Here is a 27451-nt window from a genome sequence, read left to right as displayed (position 1 = left end):
AAACACAAAGTGGGATTTTGGGGGGTTTGGGGAGGGTTATTTGGGGGAAAAATCTGTTCCAATTTCTAAGGAGACTCCCCAGTGATACTTCATCCCATTGGTGGGCATCTGCCTAAGTGCATGAGAGTATCTGGGTCTTGGGGTTGGAAGCTGGTAGCTCATTTCAAACGTGTATGTAGACAGGCCTGACACCCAACTTCAGCAGAGGCTACAGGGATCCTGGGCTTTGTTTCTGCAGTGCTGGGGACCAAGATGAGGGTCTGTGCTCCATAAGTACTCAAACTCTGAACTAAGCTCCCAGCTCTAAGGCTGGAAGGTTCCCAACAAGGAGCATGGTTGATCTGGAATTTGAAGACCCAGTAGCCCTAGGCCTATTCTTCCTTGAAAGTTGACACCAAGTTTGTTTGTTTGTTTGTTTGTTTGTTTGTTTTTTTAATGAGAAGTTTCATTTTACTACCTTTGGTAAAGATAAATTACAGTGTGCTTTATGTAACTAATTAAAATGGTGCAATCTGTTCAAATATCATCTCTGGGCAGCACATTTCATAAAAATATACTAGAAGATTAGCTGCCTCCAACCACAACTTTTCCGAAGTCCAATTTTCCAAATAACAAACTCCTGGCGATCATAATTTTTCACGATTGTGATTTCTGTCTCCCCAGGTGATCCGGGAGCCTGTACCTCGTGTGCTGCAGGATATTACATGTGAGTGTGGCCCTCTCTGTTCACGACACTGACTTCTCTGCAGCTTAAGCATAACTGACTTAATCCTAACTCCAGTGATTAAAGCCCAGGGGTCCTTCGTCCTGAAGCCACAGTCTTGTGTGGGCTCTTAATGAGTGAGTCTTGGCTTTCGTGTGAGATTCCAGATGTTTTCTTTGTCTTGAAAGGAAGCCTTCCCCTTCTTGATCCTGAAGTCATCCATCCTGACACCGGTGTCTAGGAATCTTGCCATGGGTCACCAAACATTCAAATCCTGCTTTTTATGGATGGGCTTTAATAATGCATCTGCCTTCAAGAGAGTTGGTTCCCAATGTCTGTGTGGGCACTTTGTACCTAACCAGAGTCAGATGCTCCAAGGGAAGCCAGGTGTGACACTTACCTCTTAATTGCCCCCTGGGTGATGAGAGACATTGGACCACTAGCTAAAATGAAATGCAGATAAGCATCAGACTAACATTCCCCCATACAAACCTATAAAAGCCAGCTCTGCATGTTTCCACATCACCTCCTATCCAAGCTGCTCTCCCATCCAGCTTGCACAACTGCCTGTGCTAAAAGAAAACCAACACAAAGGAAAGGGCAGGTCAGACTAATACACAGCCCACATAGCTTGGTCCTACCGGACCACCCACAGCTCTCACATCCTCTTCTCTCCATCTTTCACCAAGCTTATATGTAACTTGGGATTTGTATCATGTCCAGGAGACAGAAAGAGAAGATCAAGGGAGGCTCTGGTGCTCTTCTCCCTCGGCACCAAAAACTAGTGGCAAACCTACATCTCCATCTTTATGGGTCATCACCTTCTGTTGCCATAGTGTCTCCCCCTGGCAGATTCTAGGATCTCAGAACAGGCTAGCATCTGAAACAATGGTGAAAGAAGTGAGCAAAATGAGAGAAAAGAGAAGTCCAGCAAGCTAAAGCATGTCAAAAGGACGAGCCAATCTACGGCTCCAGCAGAACCCCTCAGCTGAAGTGCCTGGCTAGAATTATTTCAGATTTCCCAGGTTTGTTTTTCAGATATTGGAATGGTTACATAAAAATGAGATCTCTTGGGAAGGGGCTATGTCTCAAGCTAGAATCCATGCTTCACATATACCTGAGGTGCATAATCAGTGCATCATCTTATACAAGATTTAAAACACGCTTTAGTGCATGACACAAAACTTTGCAGCATCATGTTAGTTCTCAAAAAGTTCTTAAGTTGGAAGCATTTTCAGATTTGGGGGATTAGGAATCTAATTTTATTTTATGTGCAGGAGTGTTTTGCTTGTATGCACGGCACGAAGAAGTAGGCATACTTGGAAGTGGAGTAATAAATGGTTGTGAGCTGCCATGTGGATCCTGGGAAACAAATGCAGGTCCCCTACGAGAGCATCTGGTGTTCTTAACCATTGAGCCATCCCCGCAGCCCCTGCCCTTAAGTCTTCTCGTGGTAATGTAGCTTCCCTCGAATGGCTGGTCACTGCAGTGACTATATTGTCTTATCATTCTGACTCATTCATCTAGTTTTCCCATTTTAGAGAGAATGAAAAGCAGGGCTACAACTCAGTGGAAGGACACCACCTCGTTTGTGCAAGGCCCTGAGTTTGACTCTCAGGACTATAAACGAACACATTAAAATACAGAGGGATGATGAAGAGGCCCCAGGTTGATGATTAGGAGATAAACTGGATGATATTTAATTAGAAGATAACCGACAGCATATCATGTGCGACAGCTACAGCAAAGGCTCTCAAAGCAAAGATGAATGGCAGGCATTTCTTAGAGAGGTCAATGAGAGGGACACAAAACAGTACATGAAGAACTGAAGAAGTTAATCTTATTCCCTCTCTTTTTCTCCTCTTTCTTTTTCTCCTTTCTTTCTTTCCTCTCTCTCTCCCTCTCCTTTGTCTCCTACTCCTCTCTTTGTGTCTCTCTCTTCTCTCATTTTCTCTCTCTCTCACACACACTCACACATACACACACACAGTGACCAATAAGAGATTATATCCTTTTTCTTCTGACGCCCCCTCCCATGTCCCTCCAATCCAACTCTGTCCTCAGTGAGTCTTCAATCTGACCCCTGGACAAATTCCTACCCTGCACCTGCTTCCTCCCCACCCTCCTGACACATGACACTCACCAGATCACCACTGAGTGTGTTTCATTAAACCCTTTGAGAAAGAAATAGGCAGAAATAGCATGCCCTATAACACTAAGACACAGCATGAGAGAACTGTTTCGGGGAACACACGTTTCTGACATTTCAGACTATTTAGCACGGATGACTAGTGGATGAGGGCTGTACAATATAAGCTGTTAAGAAGGAATGCACACATTTCCCCCAGTGACCTACTGAAGCTTTGAAATTTACTGAAGGGCAAAAGTCAGCTTCACCCCACAGTTCCTCCGGGCGAATTACAGCATCTTGCTGTGTAATGAGCACAGCAGATCATCTACACAGGAAGCCATATGTGTATATGCATAGGTATATACATGTTAGCATGTACTGATGATGTCAAGGCACGTCCCTGTTTTTAATGATCCGGCTGCAGACATTCCGGTAAGTGGCTTGAACCCCACGCTGGGCTGCCTCTGACTTTCTAAGGGAACTGGGAAAGCTACCTAGTCCAACAAATGTTGGCTGAAACCCAGGTCCTACCTTTAAAGAGAAGCTGGACTCTTGAGGCTTCAGCATTGTTTCCCTTGAACAATGTCTTCCCTGTGGGATGTGTGCACAGATTTGAATCACTGATACTTAACAACCAGCACCCCATAAAACGGTCTCAGTGACCCTCTCCTCCAGCGTCCACCCAGCCGCCCTGGTAAAGGGCTCCTCAGAGGTCCAGAGGAGGGAGGAAGTGACTTGATTTGAACTGGCAGGACAAAGTGCAAGTTTCTGCCCTGGACTGCCTGGTCAGTGTACAACAGATAAGCGAGCATGAGGAAATCAAGCCACCGTGGTTCCTAGCACAATGCCAGCCCACCTCACGTAAACATGGCGCCGTCTCCCCCTAGGTTTGAGCGGCGCTGCTATAAAGCCTGCCCTGAGAAGACCTTCCTCGCTGAACGGGAATGCAGGGCCTGCGGCACTGACTGTAGCAGCTGCGACGAGCACGAGTGCTACTGGTGTGAGGAGGGCTTCTTTCTCTCAGGTAAGCTGGAAGAGGGTGACCCGCCGGGAAGAAGCGGCTGTGGGGGTCCCGCAGGCCGTCGCTGCAATAGGAGCAGTCCTGCGATGGATTTCAGCATCTCTGTGTGCTGGCGCCTAGGGTCCAGAGAGGAATGTTAATGTGATTTGAAAATAAACATTAGCCTGAACTGCTTCCTTCTGCATTTAGTGCTGAAGCATAGTTCACATTTCACTAATTAATCTCAAGTATCTCCAAGTTGATGGAAACAAGAGAATTGAGTAGAAAAGAGGGGCACTGATACAAGGGGGAGCCCTGAAAGGGGATGACTGGCAGTCATGAAAGGAAAAGAAAATCATGTTACACATTCACATGCACTGTGTAATTGAACAAGACCCCTTGTCTTAAGTTTTGGTCAGCCCATTAACCATGCTGGAAAGATAGTTGGGAAAGAATTTTACTATGAGTCTTCCACCTGGGGACTGGCACAGTGATCTTGGGTGTTGAGAATGGAGACCACCACAGACAATCCTCAGTGAGTTGGTGGCTCGTATTTTCTCCCTCTCTGCTGCTCGCTCCCCTGTGTGTGTGTGTACACAAAACGGGCACTCATGTGTCTGGCCTGCTTGTAGAGGTCAGAGAAAAGCCTCAGGTTGCCTTCCATCTTTTGTTTGAGACAGGCACCCTCAGCGGCCTGGAACTTTGCCAACTGGGATAATCAATTGGCCAGTGAACTTCCAGGAATCTACCTGTCCCCCTCTCCTACCTCTTCATCACTGCAATTACAAGGGGTCCCACCGTAGCCACAGGGCCCAACCTAAATGTAGGCTTCGGGGATCTAAACAGAGGTTTTCATGCTTGCAAGGCAATCGCTTTCTTGCCTGAGTCATCTCCCCAACCCTTCAATAGTTCCCCTCCTCTCTTTTTTTTGAGGCAAGATCTCTCTATGCAATCCTGGCTGTCCTAGAGCTTGCTGTTTAAACCAGGCTGGCCTCAAATCGCAAAAATCCTCCTGCCTCTACCTTCCAAGTGATGGGATTAAAGGCGTGTGCCTCAATTGTTCTCTTCATAGGTTCATTTTTGTTGTTGTTGTTGTAGTTTATTAAGGCTTAGATGTGTTAAAAATCTTTCTTCAAAGCTCCTTGCCTTTTAAACCGATGGCCAAAAGAGAAAAAAAAGTATTGCATTTATTAAAACATAGTCTTTGATTGGAATAACCTAAAGCCATCTTGGTTTGCACACATGCAATTAAAATGTCCTGTCAAGTCCTTCAGTATCTGGCCTTGCCACGTGCTAGAGCCCAGCTGGCCAGAGTTACTCCTTCATGCTTTTCCCCTGGTCTTCCAAAGGTGGCAGCTGTGTGCAGGATTGTGGCCGTGGATTCTATGGAGACCAAGCGTTGGGGAAGTGTGAGCCTTGCCACCGAGCCTGTGAGACTTGCACAGGATTGGGCTACAACCAGTGCAGCAGCTGTCAAGAAGGGCTGCAGCTGAGGAATGGGACTTGTGTCTGGCCCACCTGGTCCCAGGTAGAAAGCAAGGTCTGGAGTGGTAAGTACCTGCCAGAGAGAGGCCCGACATTGTCTCTGCCTTCCTCCCTCTTCAGTGCTGTTTCTGTGAAATGGGTTTTGAGGGAGGATCATGTTTGTCTCAGGGAGCTTATGAAACTCCCAGGTAGGAAGCTGAAGTAGGTGTGTGGCCCAAGAAGGGAAGAAGAGCAGAGGGTGAGATATGGATGATGTGAAGGAAAGGAAAGGGTGACATAGGATGTGGCCTAACTCCCATCTTCTCACAGGCTCCAGAACAGCTTCTATCATGTGCCTGTACCTCTACAATGAAGGAGACCTTCATCTTGGGGGTGGCCTGACACATTGGTACTCAGAAGCTTGCTGGAGAGCTGACACTGGTCTCTTGAAAGCTGCCCTCCCCAGCTGGGGTGAGGGCACATAACTCAGTGGTACTGGACTTGCTTAGTTAGGTGCATGATACGGGGCATTGCCCTCCCCACCTGGCAAAAGCTTGGTCTTTTGAGGAGGTGGGAGGGAGGAAAAAGAAATGTGGGAGTGAGCGAGAACTCTGACAGGACCCTCATTCATTCCTCTCCACATCCTTAAACTTGGCCTCTCCACCTTTTGTGGCCCCACTATTGGCTTCCTTTAGGGTAATTATAGTCTTTCTACGACGTCTCTTAGAAGGTTAAAAACCCAAGCCCTTTTCATGGGGAAGGGAGTCTGACTCACTCACATTCAGTGACACTATGGAAAAATAAAAGGTGCTCTCAGATTTGGGGGCAAGGGTCCCCTCAGTATACAGACGGTGGCAGCTGTAGGGAGCCACACAAGACAAGGAGGAAGGTCCCCTGCTGATTTCAGAGGAAGGGTGTCACAGCTGCTGTCCACTAGGATACTTCTGACTCTCCTAAGACAACCACCAAAAGCCAGAGCACCCCAGGCTGTTTCCGACTCGGGGCTAAGAAAGTTACTCGATCCAGACTGGGATATCTTCTGTGAGTTATAGCCGGGCCAAAATGCTGAAAACGAGTTGTTCTGGCATTTGGGCTTTAAGAGGTAGTGCAAGCCAAGAGGGAAACGGTCTGGGGCTGTGTTTCTTGCTCTGAACATCTGTATTTTATCTGGCGTCCAGATGATGAAAAGATGCAGGGAGCCAAGAGTCAGAGCCGGCTCGATTCCCCAAATGATTACATGTCTCTTCAACTGGACTACGCATTTTGTGAGCAAAAACCAGACTTTGATTGTTCCCCTTTGTCAGAGCACCACACCCACCCACCCCCACGGCCCTCCCCCCCCCCCACCTCTGCAATCACAATGCAATGTTTTTGAAAAGAAGAATTTATTCCATTTGGGGGCCTCACACTAATAAGGGAATTGGGGAGCAGAAAAGAATGTTTCTCGTGGCTGGACAAAAGCAATAAAGTCGATGGCATAGCTGCACTTTCCATTTCTGTGATCTATGAAATAAGACATGCAGAGCATTAACGGAGAGGAGGGAGGAATGTTTGCTCACTAAGCAAGGTAAAGCCACAGTGCGCCTTCTCCTCACAAGCTGAAGCGCTGAGAGGGCTAGTAAATAGGAAATGCATTCCATTAAGTCTGGAGAGGATTGGAGCCAAGGCCTACAGCTTTCTCCTGCCTCTTCCCCTAAAAACAAGGTCAGGAGTGTAATAGGAGAGTGGAGGGTTCCAGAGAGCGAGCACCAATTAGCCACACCTTTTGGATGATGAGGAACAGATTTCAGTCATTCTAGGTCAATCTTGAGGAAGCCCGAACAAATCACAGGATGTTTACAAGAGAATGTAGCCGCCTAGGTGGTATCAAGGTCTTCAGCCTCGTTGTCTGGGCTTTTTAAGAAAACAGATTCAGATGTAGGTGGGACACTAAGATGGCTTGAGCTTCAATCCCATTCCTTCCACCGAAATACTTCCAACAGAACACATCAGGTTCAGATCCAAAGGTGATGGCCAGCTCATGAGCGTGGCTCTCTTGTGCTCCGGGAAGTCACCTTGAGACTAAATCACACCACCCTTTTTTGCACTGTGGCTAACCAGTCTGACAGTGACAGCAGCCATCAATCTTTGTCAACTCCCAAGAGAGGGAGCTCCCCTCCCCTGAAAAGACCAAGGATGGAGCAGACACCATATACCCCAGCCTTCAAAGCCAATCCTGCAGCCAAGACCCCTGCACCCCAAGGCTGGCAGCTCTACTATGTTTTCTAGCCTCCAAAAATATCCACAGAAGGCCGCCCTCTGTCCCACTCACTAACTGTGAAGATGACTCAGGGCAGTGTCCCTGAAGGACAGACGTACCGAACAGGTGATCTGCATGCAGTGTTGTTAAAAAGGCCTGGAGCATCAGGCCAGAGGCACGGCTTCCTCAGACCTGGGAATGCAAACTGTTGCCCTCTCACTGTGAAAGCATTTTGCTCTTCTGAAGTTTCTCTCCTCCGGTAATCTCGGAAAGTTTCTGCAAGCATGCCTGGGAGTCCCCCAGCCCACCTATTTCCCTCATTGATTAGAACCAGGTCATAGCAGGCTCTGATTACAGATTGCAATGAAGGACTAATCTACAAAGCACAGCTTGGTGAACGAACTTTTTATCTTTGACCACATCCTAACAACTCATCGCTAGCTGCTCTTTTGATCTTAATTCCTAAGCTCTGGGAAATACTGGCGTCCGTGAACTTGTGGGAAGAAAGTCAACCTCTTCATGGAGAGGTAAATGTTGGTTAACAGTAACGCAGATGACTTTGAAAATGCCCCAGATACCTGATTCCTAAAAGGGATTTATCTATCTGGGAGGATAGTCGCCTCATAGAGGAAGGATGGTGGCATCTTTAATGACTTAACCAATAGAAAAGCGGAGTGCAGGATGCACAAGCCCCCATGAAATAATTATACTCTGCCTCAGTGGCATAAAGGGACCATTCACATTGGCTTGCCCCGATTGCTCAGCATCCAGGAACTGTGTAAGTGCGTTGTCAGGCTACTGACAGTCTAAAATGAGCTACGGCGGAAAGGTTTACACCACAGAAATTGGCAACACTACAAATCAGCCTTGTCTCACCAGCAAAGCACCACTTTGATCTCTCACAGATGACTTTAAAATGGAAATTAATTGCTCAAAAAAGCTCTCTCTAGGGGAAGCGGACTTTAAAGATAGACAGACCAGGAGACTTACGGTGTGGCTTAATCATAGATCAGTTGCCTCCTGTGCATGAGGCCCTGGCTGGGATCCCAGCACTGCAAACTGGTGACAATAAGAATAACCACAGAGAGCCTTGTGTTCAAATCCTGGCCGGGCCGCTCACTGCAGTGTAACTGTCAGTATGCTCTTTCTGCTTAGCCTTAGTCCCCTCGTCTGTAAACTTAGTGTGAACACGAGGACACCACATACATCATCTCAGACCTGAGACATCATTGACATCCCACACAACGTTAAGAGTCCTATTTCCTGACACTTTGGCCCGATCAAAACAACAACTCACTTACAGAGCCACATTCTCTGGGTCACAAAAGAAAACAATTGATGGGAGACAGAGAGGCACTGAGGAATAGTATTGATTTCAGAAAAAACAAAACAGTCCCAGAACACAGGCGTTAACTGACCAACCCGGACGCTCACACCCAGACTCTTGCATCCCGTCAAAGATGTTCACGCAGCTTCATTATAGTAACAACCACAGCAGATCTGTGAGGCAAAGCCATCTACAAATGTAATCAAAAAATGGAATGTGATTCATACAAATACGTATGCAAAACATCAAAAAGATGCCTTCAAAGGCTATGGCAAGAGGGGACATCTGAATTTGTAGTGTTGAATGGCACATGCGGACTCAGTTTCCTATAAGAGGGTGTGAGAGATTCCAGTCCACAAGCCCTTACCTCTCAGGGTGGATCTGTGTGGCTGAGAGTACACAGCAGATATTTCTGGGAGGTGGGGGCATGGGTGAAGCTTACCTTCTTCGTGGTCCTTCTATCATTAAAACAAAACACTTTGTTATTTTTTTTAATAAAAAGAAGCTGTGCCCACTGAAAAGCCACCTTTGGTGAAGAGCCTGCTGCAGGAACAACGAAGGTGGAAAGTTCAAATGAAAAGAGGTAACAGGGAAACCGGGAGGAGACCTCACAGCCATCTCCACTGTGCAGAAAGCAACCCTGGCAGCCAGAAAGCCAAGACGATGGGAATGTGAAAGTCATGAGAGAGGAGACAGGAGGGCCATAAGAAAATCAGTGGGGGATCGGGGCGATCCAACTGCAGGTTCCTGTTACATCTAAAGGCCATTCCCCATGCGCTGAGAATTGACTATGCCTAGGAAAGACCATCATGAGGGCCATATGTAGCTACAGCCGGAGCTCAGCAATAGGGTGCTGCCTAGCAACCATGATTCCCTGGGCTCCACCTCCAGCAAATCTCTAATAGGCGAAAGAAGCAGCACAATCCTTCCTGGCCGCTGTGGTGTCATTTGAAGTAGCAAAGACTGAAAAGCTAAATGGCTACAAGAGAGGTGAAGGGTGTTGTATCCGTAGAGTAAAATGCTATAGAGCTGTGGAAAGGAACGAGGAGAACAAAATGCACTGGCAAAGCTTGCTCTTCAAAGGATGAGTTTTTGGAAAACAAGGCAAGTCAAGCATAACAGAGCGTGCCTGTAACCCAAGTAAACAGGAGTCTGTGTACTTGGGCTACATAGCAGGACCCTATTAAAAAAAAAAAGCAGTAACAAATAAAAACAAAGCCCTCAGCACAAAGTAATAAACAATGTAAATAGATTCAGTGTGCAGATATAGAATCATGTGACTCTTAATTATTTATTTAATAAGAAAATAAGGACCCAGGCTTTTTACAGTTGTCTCTGACTAACAGGTACTGCTTTCTTGGTCGAAGAGATTTCACTTTTTCTTTTTCTTTTTCTTCTCTTTTCTTTTCTTTTTTTCTTTTTGTTTTGTTTTGTTTTGTTTTGTTTTGTTTTGTTTTCCTTTTCTCTTTTATCAGTGTTATCGAGGTTAGAATTCCTAGAGTCCCGAAAACTGGGAACCATGATCGAGGTCAAGGTTTCCTCAGGTTTTCTTTTACAAGCTGCTGCTGCTGCTGCTTAGTGTGAATTGCTTGTTCAGAGTCCCCTCTGCTGGACAGAGTAGGACGCTGCAGAATCCTATACCAACTTTATGTGGCAAAACAGCAAAATTGCCAGAATGTTAGATAGAATTTTGAAAAATATGTATGTGTAGATAGCCACTGAATTTCACAACAATATGAAAAAAAATCAAACTCATAACTTTGTGGGCAAGACATTTTAATACAAGATGAGAAAGTCAGCCTGCAGCCAGACACCGTGTGGTTTTCAGGGTTTGGGATGATGACGGTCACTCTTTGAGCATCCCAGCATGCTGCTGCCTTCCTGCTGCCTCTTCTTATGGTCAAGTGCTGTCTCCAGGTGGAAGGACCAGAAGCAGAACTGTCATCCTGGGAGGCCTGAGGACTTTTGTGACAACCGCTGTCACATCACTCTATAGGGCTTCTTAGGTGTTCAAGGTGCCTCCTCCCATTTGGAAAAGGAAATATCAGTCAATCATCAGCTTTTTGTTGTGTACTGTAAAGCTGGGGTGAGCTTATTGCTCCAAACGAGAAAAATCTTGCCCATCAGTGTGGCAGCCTGGGCAGTCACTTAGACACACATGCCTTATGTATGTGTGTGCATGTTGCTGTGTGCATTCCGTGTGCATGCTGCACAGGTACATTGACATCAGTCACGCCTCTCTATCCATCGGTACTCCATCTTAGTCTCTTTCCCAGCGAGGCTCAGCAGCTTTGTAATCAACCATAAGTGAAGCCATAGAAACTAAGCCAAGCCTCCCAGTGGCCACCCCAGACCCCAGTGTGTGTGTGTCGGGGGGGATTAAAGAAGCCTCAGAAATGGGGTGGAAGAACAACTGAGGAAAAGGAAAGGGAGTGAGTGGAGCTCTGTTACTGAGCCACCACGCCAAGGCACTTCACACACACACACACACACACACACACACACACTGTCTTAACTCAGCCACTTCATACAGAGTCTCACTGAGCGCTGCTCTGAGTAAGCTCTTCACACAAGCTGTCAGCATGAAGCAGGCCACGCGGTCTCGCTGAGCTTCATGGTTCTACAAGGGGGAAACCATTCTCTCTCAGAAAGTAGGACTCTGGGAGTTTAATTACTGTATCCATGGTTACTGCACCCATAAGCTGGGATCTGAAGGCAGGTGTGAGGAGAGAGCCATCTACACCAGACTCCCAGGAGGAGAAGAGGGTCAAGAAGGAGAGGAGGGAGGCAGAGGGGAAGGGGTCAGGCCATTAAGATTGCCAGGGACTAGCTCCCCTACAAGGGGTGTGCTGGGAAGAGCTCCGAGTGTACTGAGTGGGGTGGGCGAGACTGTCCTTTATGTATGAATAACTGTCCCCGGAGCCTTCTGAGGTAGCTTCCTGGAAAAGCTTGCTTTCAAACGCCCTTGGGAGGAGAGAGCAAACACACAAATGCAGGAACACATGGACATACACACAGACAGAAAGACAGACATCTACATGGCGTGAACACAAAAAAAAAAACAAAAAAAAACCAGCTTTGTTAGCTCAAACATCCCCTGTAGTGTTCTGACTGTCCCATAGAGATACATTTTCTCACTGCCCATTTGCAAAGGAATTCTTTATAATCAGTTCCCCAGAAGAGAGTAAGGAGAAAGAATGAATAAATTCTACATTGTAGCAATGGGTCATAACCACTGATCCGCTGGTGTAAAGTTTTAAACAGGAGCTGCCCTGAGGGGAGCTGAGTTACTGTGGAGTCTTTCCCAACACTCTGACGCTATGAGACAAGGCCAAGTCCGACTTGTTTCTTGTCCTTACAGATACAACGAGGCAGGATCAACCTTGTGATTCTTCTTGTAAAACCTGCCATGGATCTGAGACTCTCTGCACTTCATGTCATACGGGTGAGCGTGGAGGGGGAGGCGGCGTAGCTGAACCCAGGCCCAGTCATCACTCCTGCGGGAGCGGTGGTTTGTGTTCAGATGCCTGATACTGATCTAGTCCCATCACAACCTCCCATCACTGTGGCTCCTGGAAACTAAACGGCCACCAGTAGTCAGAATCAGCTTCCCAGGACCAAGAAATGCTTCTTATTCCAAAAGCATGATGAGGCGTTGGATTGTCTTGGCCACAGAATTTGCTGGAATCTATGGGTGCCTCACAGTTTTAAGAGTCCCTAGTTCTTTTATCTAAGACAAGTGAAGTTAAGGCAGAGGAGAAGCGTACTGGTGAATGCATTTCATTGCCTATGGTCTCCTTCTTTGTTCTGCACTGCACACTGGGAGGGGGAAGGAAGGGTAGCAACAGAATAGCTTGTTTCCTTAAAAAACACACCTTATTTATAGAAACACCGGGCATAAATAATTTCCCCAAGATAGATTGCCTATGTAGCTAGTACATTAGCATAGTGTTGTGCTCGCACAAGAATTACCATTAGGGGCTGGAGAGATGGCCCAGTGCAGTAGATAAGAGCAGGCACTGCTCTTGCAGAGAACCTGAGCTCAGGTCCCAGCAACCACACTGGGTGTCTCACAGCTACCTGGAACTCCAGCTCCTGGGGGTCTCATAGCTGTGGCCTTCCCGGGGAACCTGCGCTCAAACGCGCATCCACACAGACACATGCTAAACATAATTAAACGTTAAATAGAAAGACATCTTTAAAAATTATCATTAGAGCCAGTTGTGGTGGCTCACACCTGTAATCCCAGCACTCAGGGAGGCAGAGGCAAGCAGAGCTCCGTGAGTTTGAGGAGGCCAGCCTGGTCTACAAAGCGAGTCTAGTACAGCCAAGGCTATACAGAGAAACCCTGTCTCCAAAAAAAAAAAAAAATTATCATTAGCAAAGCCATGTGGAAATGCACAATGTCATTGACACAATCGGCCCCTTCATTCTCCAGAACTGTATTCCAGTGCTTTCTATGACTATCTGAAACAACAGAACCAGGAATTGCATGTACTGTTTTTCCTATACATACACTCCTATGATAGACTTGGGTTGACAAATCAGACACAAATAAGAGAATAAACAGCTAATAATAAAATGGAAAAGTATAGCAATTCTCGGTATTGAAAGATTTTTATAACTCCAGAACCTTTACTTCTGCAGCTTGTATGTGAAGCTGAGAGGGCAGCCTGCAGGGGTTGTTTCTCTCCTTCTGCCGTGTGCTTCCCAGGGCTTAAGCTCAGTTAATCAGGTTTGACAGCACCCTTATGTGCTGAACCATCTCACCGGCCCAAATTTGTCTGTTTGTTTGTTTAGGTAACAATACCCTCCTTTCCGATTAAGCACATATAGAAGCGGAACACTGTGTTCCAAGGGAAGATGTCTAGAAAAGTTGCTCCCGGGTCAGCCTCATCCATCTCGGATGGGCTGGGGAGAAGGCAGGAAAGAGGACTCTGTGGAGTGGCTGGCATGTGACTGCAGAGATGGCAGGACTGGTCATCAGGGCAAAGGGAAGCCCCATGGCGGTCAGCCTCTAATGTGTAAACGAAACAGGCCAAAGCCCCCTATGACCAATCTCCTTCCCAAACATTTACCTAATTAAAGGACAAATGTATATCACATCTGAAATACTGCAAATATCTGGACTTTGGAAAAGATTTTTTTAATTGAAACCTCTGCATAATGTGTGTGACCATCCATGACAGCCATTCTCTGCCCTCATGCCCGGATTTCTAGGTACATACCTCTTTGGGCAGGCCTGTGTTCACTCCTGTCCCCAGCGCACTTGGCCCTCGGTCAGGAGCGGCCACTGTGAAAACTGTGCCGAGGGCTGTGCCTCTTGCTCTGGAGCTGACCTTTGCCAAAAGTGCCTGAGTTCGCCGGACAACGCCCTGGTTCTCCACGATGGCAGGTGCTACCACAGCTGCCCAGAGTAAGTCACCTCCTCCCGCTGACTCATGCCCCAAGCCTCCTCAGAGCAGCTCTTCAAGGAACCATCTCTCACAGTCTCAGTACCCACTTCCGTGATAACATTGACCGTGGCATCACCGTGGGCCTCAGCAACCAAAACTTCCATAAGGCCGGATACCCACTTCTCGCTGTGACTTGTCAGGGCGTGTGCTCTGATTTCTGTGACAATAGTTGTGTGACCTGCATTGGACAGCAGTGGAGGTGTGTTCTTAGAAGGACATTGTTAGGACATTTTGTCATTGCGTGGGTGACCCACTATTCTTACGCAAACTCAGATATTGTAGCCTCCGACACAGAGAGTCTACGTGGTATGGGCTGTCACACATGAGGCCCCTCGTTGACCAAAGCCTGTTTGCCTGGTACCTGGCAATTCTTTTCCCACCTTGTACCAGTAATTGAATGTTCTCAGTTCTCATCTGCATCATGACTGCAGAGTCGAGATATGAGTCTCACCCAAATTCTCAAGGAGGTGAGTTATTACTTATAAACAGTAATAGTGGCTACTTACTTATTGATTGCTATGGTTTTCTCAGCCCTCTAATTAAAAAACTGTTTAGTCTCCTCCCAACAGGATTCGTCTATGAGGACAGAGAACAGCAGACCAGAAGTAACAAATGTAGCAAAAATGACAATTCTCTCACATGACAATGTTAGGAAGCTCCCACATTTGTAGGTTTGGTGGAACCACGGTCACCAAACGCCCCATCTTTCCATTTTGTTCTTGTTCCTTCCTTGGCTGACTGGCACCGTAGGGCCTCAGTTACTATAGTCTGCCTCAGCTACAATTATCACTCCACTCAGTGACAAGCACCTTAAGGGCTGAGTGCTCCCCCTCTGACCTTCCCTCCCTCCCTCCCTCCTTTCCCCAGATTCTCTTCCTATGCCATCATCTCAGTGTAACGCTTTCTAACTATCTCTAACAGTAAGGATGAAGACCTGTCATCTGCCCTTATCTTTGGGGCATCCCAGAGCCTCTTAATAATGCCTAAGACTGCGTAGTACCAAACCCTATGTGTAACTGCTCTGCTTTTTCATACCCACGATAAAGTTCAACTTATAAATTAATCATAGTGCATGATTTAAAAAATAGAGCTATTATAGCAGCATGGTGTAACAATGTATATAGATGTGGTCTCTTCTCAAGATATCTTATTATACTGTATTCACTCTTTATTTCCTGACACTATTCCTGGGGAGACACAAAGAAAGGTCTATTTGCCCCAGATAGGAAACCAATGACAGACCAAAATATGACACTATCGATGTCCAACTTGGTGAATAATAAGCTTATTGAAGTTATTTACAGTAGTATGGATGAGAGGTTACTTGCAGGCACATGAACAACTCAAAAGAAATAAAAGGCTGAATTATCAAAATCCTACCCCAGGATGAGATCATCACTCATGAAACCTGGAACCCTGAAGCTCTCTGTATAGAGGGAGATTGGCAGCTAGGCAGGTTGGAGAGTCTTCTTTTCTTGGCAGGCCTTACTGTTTATTATACAGCTATGAAGAAGGAAGGATCTTAGCCTTAACCTGATATGTAAAGGTTATTTGAGCATGAGCACTGGGAAAACCAACAACAACATATCTGTAGCAGAAACAACTGTTGATGGGCAAGCGCATGTCACAACAAAGTGGATATGTTGCATGGAGAGGAGCCTGGCAGAATCCTTACAGCATAGCAGGTCAAGTTCATGCCAGTCAATGGGAAGAAAAGCAAAGTGCTAAAACAGACCTGAGGGAGGGTGGGGCTGGATGAAGAAATCACTTAGAAATAGCTATAGTCTTTGAATACCTCAAAGCCTACACCCAGAGACACACCTCCTCCAACAAAGCCACACCTCCTAATCTTTTCCAGTCTACTATCTGATGATTCAATATATGAATTCAAATATATGAACCCATAGAGAATGGGGCTATTCTCATTCAATCACCAGAATAGATGTTCATTAAAGAAAAGTGTGCATAGTGGCCTATGTGCACTTGGCCCTCACTCAGGAGCGGCCGCTGTGAAAACTGTGCCAAGGGCTGCGCCTCTCGCTCTGGAGCTATTATTTAATAGCCATCAAAATAGCACACAGGAGGCTGAGACATAAGGATTGTGAATTTGGGGTTCAGCCAAAGCTACATAACAAGGGCCTGTCTCTGGAGAAGGAAAAAATAAAAAATAAAAGGCAACAACAAAAACTGTGATAAGCCAGGCAGTAGTGGTGCACACCTTTAATTCCAACACTCAGGGAGGTAGGGCAGGTGGAACTCTGTGAGTTTGAGACCAGCCTGGTCTACAGAGTGAGTTCCAGGACAGCCAGAGACGTGATATTTGAGAGATCTTATCTCTAACAATAATAATAATAATAAATAGCAAGTATTTTTTTAAAAAGCTCGTAGATAAAGTGCTTTCTGTACAAACAGAAAGACCTGAGCTTGATCCCCAGAACCCCACATAGCTGACAGGTACAATGACACACACCTATAATCTTGGTACTGAGGGAGCAGAGACAGGAGGATTCCCCAAAGCACTCCAGCCAGCCAGTCTAGCAAAAGTGGTAAAACCTGGATTCAGAAAAAGGGATTCTGTCTTAAAAATACAGTGAGAGTAATAGTGTCAATTATTGGCTTTTACACGTTCATGCACAAGTATGCACACATGAGCACATATACATACACTATATCACACACACAAGTAAAATATAAAAAGGACAAACATGGGCCCAGCCCCCTTAAATGGTAGCTGTTTCCAGCAACAGAGCTGGTTTGAAATCTTTATTAATGTGTGCTAATATATTTTAACATTAGTTTTTCTTTTCTTTCTTTATTTATATGTACATTTTGTGTTTGTGTGAGGGAGTCGGATCCACTAGAATTTGAGTTACAGAACAGACAGTTGTGAGCTGCCATGTGGGAGCTGGGAATTGAACCAGCATCATCTGAAAGAGCAGTCAATCCTCTTAACCACTGAGCCATCTCTCCAGCCCCAGGATATTTTCTATTGTAAAGATTTGACAGAAAGAAAAGACAATGACAATTTATGGATAAATCAGGAAGTAACAAAGTTTTAGACAAAAAAAAATATTCCTTTAAATAAACCAGGTCCTCAAAGAAGGTGCTCACCTCTCTCACTGTACTTTTCTAGACATTCTTTCACAACCTCCCTTCAGTGAGTCTTATTTTGATTGACAAGAGCAGCAGCTTTTCCTTTTGGTCAGAATCCCTTTGTTAGCAGCTGAGAGCCATGTCTAACTGATCTAATTGCAGTCCCCCTTCTTTCCATAGGGGCTTCTATGCAAAAGATGGTATTTGCGAACACTGTAGCTCCCCTTGCAAAACATGTGAAGGAAATGCCACCAGCTGCCTCTCTTGTGAAGGAGATTTCGTCCTAGACCATGGGATGTGCTTGCAAACTTGCCCTGAAAAACACGTGGCCATGGAAGGAGTCTGCAAGCACTGTCCAGAGATGTGCCAGGACTGCATCCATGAAAAAATTTGCAAAGGTACCTGGAAGCATCCTGATGGAAAAAAAATATATATTTATTCTCCCTCTTGCACAAAGAAACACATGAACAAAGTGAAAGGAACCTGCCAAGGCTATTTCTTTTCACAAAAAGGGTGTGCTGTGACCAAAACTGGTCTAGCAACCAAATCTGATAGGTTTTTATCCTAACGTAGGAGTACTCCATCTTTTCCCCATTGCCTGGGGTCCAATCCCACACTCTTTCACAGCTGGATAACTCTGAAAGAAAATGAAAGGGGGGGGGCAAGTGGTTGGCCTCTTTGGATCTTCAAGTTTGGGGAATGTGGGAAGAGGCAGGGGGCAGCTCTTTATAAGTAAAAGCTTTACCAGGTGAAGAGAATAAAAGGATTTGAATCCCTTTGCATAAAAGTTTTACAGAGTGAGGGAGACTTGTGGCATATTGATCCTTGATGGACTAGTCATCTTTGATAGGAAACTAACAAACAAACCAAAAAACATTTTCACAGTCCCAAGGCGGACCCTGGCTGTGAAGAGCCACTGTCTGGGTCACTATCTGTGAACAACAACAACAACAAAAATTAATCTTCACCTTCAGTGCAATCCATCATCTGCCAGTCTATCATTGCGGAAGTTGAGGATGAGATACACTCTTTCCCTTGTAAACTCTGTAAGCTAAGACAAACAAGAGTTTTTGTAGATATGCTCAACTCTCACCTCAAAGGGAATTAGAGACATTTATCCTGGAGACAAATATGAATGACCACAGCCTAGGTACACAGATTCAGATTAACCTACATGCCATGGTCCAAAGAGACAGCTTCATGCTGTTTTCCTAGTTAGAACAAAAGGAAGTCATAAATCAAGAAACTTTCAAAAGCATTGGTGGCAACTAAAGGTAGAGGGTGATAGCCAAGTGAGGAAATCTCTGCTCTAGGCCTCACATACCACCAGATGACAATCATAGCTTTGAGGTTGGTAGAAGTTAATGGTCTGTTAAGTTTATACATTCCAAAAGATTTACCTGACAGTCACCGGATATTGGATCCAACACAGAGGTAGGTGATGGGCTGTTATGGAGCTAAAGAAAGCCCAGGATAACTAGATTCCAGATCTACAACATTCCAACACTCCATAGTAGGGAAGTGTAATCAGCTGATCGGTCTTATAGAAGCCTCAGCACAGCTGTTGCTTTCTTCTGAAAACTTCAGTTCATACATAACATTATTCAGGACCCTTGAGTTACAGATAAGACACTCACAACCCCCACTCTGGGTTCAAGGTCTTATAGAAAGGATTGATCCAGGAGTGATTAAATCACAGGAGTGATTAAAGACACAGTCTTAAGAGATGAGAGAAAATATAGATGGTGTGGTGAGTAAAGGCACCTGCCACCTTTGATCTCACGTGGAGGAAAGAGAGAACCAACTCCTGAAAATTGTCCCATGACCTCCACACTTGCTCCATAGCAGGCACATCCCACACATATTCACATAGATACATACATGTAGTTTAAGAAAATAAAGTTTAGGCAACTTTAAATGGGAATAATGCTATGGTTTGAACAGACCATTTTCTTTGGAACAAGCTCCCAAAAAAAGGAGACTCAGTGTTATGCAAAGGAGTCACTTAGTATGATCTGAAGGTGTTCCAAACCCATCCCCCAAAAAAGAAGGAAGACAAAGTAACTAGCAATGCATTCTTCATGCTGATTGAACATCCACTCACAAGTTTATCCTGTCAAAGAACAAAAAACTAACAAGTCAAACAATTCCCAAGCTTCCTGATATATGGAATCAAGTTTGGGGCACTTGACGCAGTTTCAAAAATTTGTAAATACTTTTCAAATTTTTTTTATGGCAAGTCTCTGTTTATTCCTAATTCCAAGTGAAACTTTACATTTTACTATTAGATGTAATGTTGAAATGTTTGTTGAACAAGTTCTATAAATATATTCTATCAATTTCTTTTTCTTTTAGAATTTCATACATTAAATGGTGTAGACTTGCATTTCTATGCCTCCCTTGTACCCCTCCAACTCCTCCAGTCCTCTCCTACTCACTCTCAAGTTCATGACTTTTTCTTCTAGAATTATTATAGATTATACATGCTATATATAATAATACTATATATATACAATACATAGTCTATTATATATCATCATTTATATATCATCATTCTACGTCTCTACAATACCTGCTGCAAAAAGAAGCTTCTTTGAGAAGTATAGTGAGATCAACACTTATCTGTGGGTATAATCTTTAAAATGTAGTTAGATAGATAGGCAAGAGGGCACATGCCTTTAATCCCAGTACTTGGGAGACAAAGGCAGATGGATCTCTGTGAGTTCAAATCCAGCCTGGTCTACATAGTTCCAGGACAGCCAGAGCTACATACTGAGATCTTGTCTCAAAAAACAAACAAACAAAAACAAACAAACAAAAAGAATGTAGATAGAAATTATGGTTTAAGACAATGTCAGTAATAGGCTCTAGGGTCTATGACCTCTCTCCAGTCATAGGCAGTTGGCTAGGTTTGCAGTACCAAGCATGAATTCCCCCTATTAGGCAAGCCTTAAGTCCATTGACAGCTATTGCTTACCCCAAAGATAATAATGTCACTAGTGCACATTGGGGATTTCTTGCTGAGATAGTCATTGTTGTGGTTCATTTGAATAGGACTATTGGTTGTTTTTCTTCCTTGGCAGCTTGCATAGGATCTGTGAGAGCTAGTCCTAATGAAGGAGGCTTCCAGATCAGTTCTAGATCATATCTTCCATGTCATTTGTGTAACATGTATGGTGTCTTCAGCAACAGGGTCTAACCTTCAAGTTCTATGAGGCAACAATAGCCTATGCCAAAGTGGGGAGTGTAGGTGTTAGTTTTTTAACTCTATTTTACTTGGGGCTCCTTAAGCCTCTATCTCCCTTTCAACAACCCCCCTCCCTCCAATGCTAGGTAAGAGAAAAAGAAGGTTAGAAGTGAAAGGGAATGTAGACCTCTTTAGACTTAGTTCCAGCTGGTTAGGGTCATCGGATTCCTTGGGAAAATACGAGTTTCAGTTGTCAGAAAATCTAGCAGTCCAGCAAACTTAAAACAGTAGCAGTAGAACAAACAAGCAGCCTTCTTCCTCCTCTGTCTGTCTCCTTTAAGCCCTCTCTCTGGGCTCTCATATTTATATCCTCTCAGGGTCCTCAGAATTCCACTATCTGCAACTGGCAAAAACCACACCCCTCTCAGAATTGCACAAGGCTAGCAAAGACCATGCCCTGCATGAGGCAATTATCAGCTATGGATAAACTAGGGCAGTCCCATATCCCACACTTAGGATTAAAATAAAAACATATCTACATAACATAACTGAGTTTTTAAAGAGACCAAAGCTTCCACTATAGGGGAATCTCCTAGACAACCCTGACCAACAACTTGAAAAAAGGTTTCCCTTGCCTAGTATTCTTGTTAGCCTACAACTGTTGAGGAATGTTATCCTTCAGTTATCCTTAATTGCTTTCAAACTACACACACACACACACATACACACACACACACACACACACACACATACACACATTGTGTGGTCCTTGAGTACAGCATTTGTTGTCAGTTGTTTTCTTGATCTCAGATAAAATCTCAAAGTAATCTTAATTTGTAGCTCCAGGATAGCGAAGGATGCTGAATATTTTTAAAGTATTTTTTTAGCCATGGTTTTCCTTTTGAGAATTCTCAGAAGAATCTATTTTTATTCTCTGTTCAGATCTATTCTTAGTTAGCCTATTTTTTTTTTTAAATGGGTCACTTTTTTTCTGAATTTTTTGAGCCCTTGGTATATTCTGGATATTAATCCTCTGTCAATTGTACAGCTCTCAAAGATTTTCCCCTATTCTGTGGAAAATAGGGGGAAATATTACTTAACTTATGGCTTCCTTTGGTATAGAGAACCATTTTAGTTTATGGAGGCCCCTTGTCAGTTCTTGGCCTTAATTTCTGGACAATGAAGTCCCATTCAGAAATTCCTTTCCTGAACTTGTATCTTGTAGGGAAGTGTCAGTTTTCTTCTAGCAGTTCCATTGTTTCCAATTTCAACACTGAGGTCTTTGGTCCATGTGAAATTGATTTGTGTGTAAGACGATGGGAATGGGTCATTCTTCTACGTGTGAACCTGCAGTTTCTTCAGATCTTTGAGCAATGCCTCCAATATCTCCATTGTCACTATTTCCCACAACACTGAAACTTTTTGCGCCTTCAGCACACAAATCCAAGATTATTCAATGAGACGACCGTACGTGGCCTCCCCTCCCAAAGTAGAAATTGTTAGATATGCCCTGGCTGGATGAGGAGAAGCAAATGTCGGCCTAGGTCAAATGGTTCAGAGATCTAAGAAATAGGCTAGCCCTCCACAAGAGTGATGAATTAATTCTTCTGACCAATCCCTGGGGATAACCTGCTACTCCTATCTTTCCTCAGAATGCATGCCTGGATTCTTCCTATATAATGACATGTGCCATCATCCCTGTCCCAAACACTTCTATCCTGACTTACGCCAGTGTGTCCCCTGCCATGAAAACTGTCTGGAGTGCAATGGTCCCAAGGAGGATGACTGTGCTGTCTGTGCTGATACTTCCAAAGTTCTCTACAAGGGGTTGTGTTTGGATGTGTGCCCTGAGGGAACCTACGAAGAAGAAGAGAATGATGAATGCAAAGGTAAGGACTTCTGGGCTGTATGACTGAGCAAAGAATGCTGGGAAACCCGTCAACACAAAGTATGCTCTAGGGCTGTCATAGCACACAGCCAAAGCTCTTAGGACACTTGTAACCTTCCTGCTCAAGGAAGCAAATTTTGAATGTGAGTTCATTTTTAAAATACATAATTCATAAGCTTTGAGCATGTGCATCTGGCTAGTTACATATCACATGGCCCTATTAATGGCACATGCCCATCAAAAAGGATTCTTCATAAAGTTTTCCAAGAGAAGGTGAGCTTTTAAAGCCTGTCTGTCCTTGAGAGTTTAAGCCACGAATGAGTTCATACACTTAGTAAAAGATCCCATGAAGTACTTCCTTCCTTCCTGTCATCTCTCTTCCCCCTCTCATCTCCTCATGACTATTCTTCTTCTCTCCAGCTCTTCCTATCCCAAGTCCCCATTCATCTCCCATTTGATTCTTCTGTCACTACACATCCCAGAACAGGACTGCTGGAACTAGGAGGCAGCACAGTAGTAAAGCCCTTGCCTAGCCTGACCCAGGTCCTGCCTTCTACCATTAGTGCTTCATGAAACAATAAATCAAGAAAGGAGAAAGGGTCTGCGGTTCCTTGGGCCCCCTTATTTTCAACTGGACATTAATCTTTCTTAGTCTCTTTTTAGTTGCAGGAAACAGAAAAATAAATTGTCCATTATGAGAGGACTTATTGAATAAGATAGAAAAGCATCCTAGAAAACATGCTTTTCTAAAAGCCCTGGGCTGTCTTACCACCCCTGGGGCTAAACTGGCAAGAACATTTGTCAAAGGTCTACACTCCCATCCTGGCCTGTCTCTACCAACCTCAAATGGAATCTTACTATGCTGCATATGCTGGCTTTAAACTAGCCCTCATCTTGCTTTAGTCTTCCAAGTGCTGGGGAAGTGCAGGTATGTGTGCCACCATACCTGGCTGATTCTATCCTCTCCTATCTGACTCAGCATCTTTGGTCCTAATTCCCTGATGCATAGACAATGAGATCATAATAGTAACAATAAAGCCTATCCATTCAGGGAGACTGAGGGGGACTTCAGTGTACTGCATGCTACTCCAGGCCTAGAGACCAAAGCACACAGAACCCCTACCCTCACAGAGTTCATGTTCTATTTGGAAACAAAGATGCTAGAACAGTAAGTCAAGAGAAAAAGTGAGCCAGCAGAGGAAGAGTGGGAAAGGGGGCAAGGAGGAATTGAAACTGGGGAGATGTTGTGCAACATGCCAGCAAGAAAGGGAGGGAGCAATAAATGTAGGAGACAATCTTCACGTATCTGCAAGGAAAGGAGTCTAAGAAGAGGAAGTGACGATTGCTGGAACATCTAAGCTGAACTGTTCTCGTCAACTGTATAGCACATCAGCCAAGCAAGCACCTGTTGTATGCAGGTCCTCTCACACGCCAGCATTGAGCATTTGTAATGAACACTAAAGAGGTCATTTGCTATTGGGAAATTATGATACATTCCAACAATTGCTTTACTAGTAATTAGCTAGAAGTATTCTGGGAAATAACAGAAAGACTATGGCAATGGGGACTTCGATGGTCACATATGGTGTGCATCCTTGCTCATAGTGTTGGCTGACCCTTGGCATAAAGCCCTAGAAGTCTCCAGAAGAAAGAAATTCATTTCTTAGAGGGGTGTTCCAGCCTTGCACATCTCTTACCCCCTGCTTGCCTGCCATGCCTGCAGATTGTCCCAAGTTCTGCCAGACCTGCTCATCAGCTTGGACCTGCCTGTCCTGTCGGGAAGGCCTGAGAAAAGTGCATGATGTCTGCACAGCACCCAAGGAGTGTGCAGCCATTGAGTACTGGGACGAGGGCTCTCACAGGTGCCAGCCATGTCACAGGAAATGCTCCCGCTGCTCAGGGCCTGCTGAGGACCAGTGCTATAGCTGCCCTGGAGAGACTCTTCTTCTCAGTAAGTTATAACACTTATGCCCAAGGCCAGCTGTTCTGTCTCTCCCTCTGTGACCCTCCTGAGAATGATGCCTGATGCCCAGTGTGTGTTAACATCCTTTGTTTCTTTCTTTCTTTCTTTCTTTCTTTCTTTCTTTCTTTCTTTCTTTCTTTCTTTCTTTCTTCCTTTCTTTCTTCCTTCCTTCCTTCCTTCCTTTTTTCTTTCTCTCTTTCCTTCTTTCTTTCTTCTTTCCTTCCTTCTTTTCTCTCTTTCTCGATTTCTTTGTTTTACAAATCTTAAAAGTTTTTCAAACCTATAGAGAATAGACAAGATGGAATGTAGAATGAACATTGCACAGTGCTCTCTGCCCACTTCACCACTATGAATCTTCATCATCATCCTCTGTACAAGTATTTGCTAACCCACAATCTACTTTTTTCTAAAAAATTGAAGGGTAAGTTAGACACATTGCAGTCCCTTTCCCATGAACATTTTGCTCTATGTTTCCTCACATAGTAACACCTTCTTACACAGGATATTGTCAACTCTGATAACTTTGTATTGATGCGATTCTTTAATACACTATCACTGGGGCTAGACAGATGGGCCAGTGGTTTAGAGCATTAGTCCTTGCAGAAGACTCAGGTTTGAGCCTCAGCACCCAGAGTGGCTCACAGCCATTGTAACTCCACTTTCAGGGGATCTCATGCCCTCTTATGACGTCTGGGTTTCAGGAACACATGTGGTACACATACAGATGTTCAGACAAAACATTAATACACATAAAATCAATGACTCTGATTTTTTTTTTTCTGTTCATAGGGAATGGTCTCAGCTCCTCTTTAGGACAGGGCTCAGTGTAAGGTCTATATGCATCTACCTGTCATATCTTGTAGCTTCCTTCTGCCTGGAACACAGCTTGTTTCTGTATTGTGTGCTGTGCACAGTTTGGAAAAATCCAGTCCCCACTCTTCCTTTTGAGTTGGCAAGTGGTTCCTTCATGTCTAGATGGTGGGTGTGCCTTCTTAGCTGAAAGAGGTAGGTTGTATCCTCTGGGATCTGTGCTGGAGTAGTGCACTATCTCTCAGCAGTCGTAGCCATGTAGCTCCCCTCCTTAAGAAGATTCAGTTTCTCCACTGACTCCCCAGTAATAAGTAGTCTGCGGACAGGCTCCTTTAACATGTAGCTTTTCTACTGGTCATCATAGTTGCCTCTTAATTCAGTATCTGTTCATTAAGTAATCATCCCGACTAGGTGGGGTGGAACATGACTATAACCCTACTGCTGGAGAGGCTGAGACAAGAGTATCTCAAAGTCAAGGCCAGCCTGGGCTATGTATAGCAAGATCCTGTCTCTAAAAAGCAAATAAGCAGGATATAGTTGCAAATGCATTTAATCCCATAAGATGGAAGGAATATCAACAGTTTTAAGACTAGCCCTAACTTTATAGGAAGTTTGAAGCCAGCTTACATGAAACCCTGTCTCAAAAATAATCAATCAATCAATCAATTAAAAAGAGACGAATAAAGGGAAGCCCAGAAAACTTCAGAGTTGTTTTCACAATCAGCAGCATAGACCTCAGAGGGCAACCTTCACAGTCATAGTAGGTGGCCCCTTTCCTCTCTTGGTGAGATGTCATCAGCAAAGACATCGGTGCCCTGCTACATAAAGGGTCACCCATCCTCAGTACCATTCCGGCCTCTCACAATAGGTGACACTTGGAAACACCAGCCCATTGGAGGTTGGTGGACTTCCTTTCCCAAAGTTATTCCTCATAAAAATAGCCATTCCGACCAGATCTCTCACATGATCTCTTAGTGCATTCTTTTCTGGTCATGACCAGTCTAGAGCCAGGTCAGATACCTGCTTACGGAGAGGAAGACGTCTCATTAGTGAAGGTCTTTCCTTCAGCTGGCAACATGAATGAATTTAGAGTTAAGCCTTGATACAGAGACTGCACCCAAAGGCTGGGTTCTTTCCTGCCCTGCACCACCAGAGAGGGGCTATTTATAAACTATAGAGTTAGAAGACTAATTTGTAGTAGACTAATTATGCTCTCTCTCTCCCTGATGATGGCACACCTTACTCTCTCAGTGCAAGTATTCATTTCGTATGGTAAAGGGGGCCTTGTAGCTGTCCTTAATGAATGATTTTGGCATAGGAAGATTGTCCTGGCTTAAACAGATGAGACCAACATAATCGCAGGGTCCGATATGAGCAGAATTGGTAGTAGATGTGTGCTGACTGAATCAGAGCAACACAGGGGATGCTTCCCCCTGAAAGAGAAGGGGTTCTGGGGCTCGTGAACACAGATGCCCTCTAAAGGTGGACTAGATAGACAGGGAAGGAACAGATTCCCCCCACCCCTACCCCATGGCATCTAAGAGGAATGCAGCTGTGTGTACCCATTTTAGATTTCTGGCCTCTATCTCAGTGAGATGACCAGTTCCTGTTTTAAAGCCACAAAGTTGGTGGTCAGAGTTATAGCAATGAGAGGAAACTGGAGCAGAGGTGCCCAGCAACCCTCAGCTGCCATAGCCACTTGTCAGCCTGTACATTCTACCTACCGTGGCCCGTCCACCCGACTTCTGTCTTCGCTGACCTCAACCATCCTGTGGAACCTCATCTTGCTCTTCATGCAATGCTTTCCTAACCAAATAGAGAAGGTGTGGGAGCCACAGGTCAGACTCGAAGTCAAGACAGACTCTTCTCCTCCTTCAACAGACACGACTTGTGTGAGAACCTGCCCAGAAAGCTACCACGCTGACAAGGACAGCCACCAGTGTGTGCCCTGCCACAGCTCTTGCCGGACCTGTGAAGGACCACACAGCATGAACTGCAGCTCCTGCCGACCCGGCTGGTTTCAGCTGGGCAAAGAGTGCTTGCTGCAGTGCAGGGATGGGTAAGGAGCTCAGCACATTGTTCTGGAGTGGCTGCCGGTGGCAAGCTGGTGGCCGATGAGGAAAGTGGGGCTCAGAACAGGGAGGGCCACAGGGAGACCTCCATGCTAGGAGGGAGCAAATATGAGCCAGG

The 27451-nt window shown here is 44.9% G+C and overlaps 1 protein-coding gene across 2 annotated transcripts in view; it reads left to right on the top strand.

Moving 5' to 3' along the window:
• The window catches only part of Pcsk5 (proprotein convertase subtilisin/kexin type 5), a 424706-nt gene that overhangs the window by 377999 nt on the left and 19256 nt on the right, over positions 1-27451 (top strand). Inside the window, exons 25-34 of one of the 2 annotated variants that reach the window (XM_060387268.1) lie at positions 664-706; positions 3722-3858; positions 5184-5384; positions 9367-9447; positions 12226-12309; positions 14085-14280; positions 17594-17811; positions 22253-22489; positions 24212-24439; positions 27143-27320. In XM_060387268.1, the coding sequence (XP_060243251.1) occupies positions 664-706; positions 3722-3858; positions 5184-5384; positions 9367-9447; positions 12226-12309; positions 14085-14280; positions 17594-17811; positions 22253-22489; positions 24212-24439; positions 27143-27320 (1603 nt within the window). The remainder of the gene's footprint in view (positions 1-663; positions 707-3721; positions 3859-5183; positions 5385-9366; positions 9448-12225; positions 12310-14084; positions 14281-17593; positions 17812-22252; positions 22490-24211; positions 24440-27142; positions 27321-27451) is intronic. The other variant, XM_060387271.1, reaches the window with a different exon arrangement.

This window comes from Meriones unguiculatus, chromosome 1 (assembly GCF_030254825.1).
Source record: "Meriones unguiculatus strain TT.TT164.6M chromosome 1, Bangor_MerUng_6.1, whole genome shotgun sequence".
NCBI classification, from domain to species: domain Eukaryota; kingdom Metazoa; phylum Chordata; class Mammalia; order Rodentia; family Muridae; genus Meriones; species Meriones unguiculatus.
The sequence above is the reverse complement of the archived record's forward strand: the minus strand, read 5'-3'. Positions and strand labels throughout refer to the sequence as shown.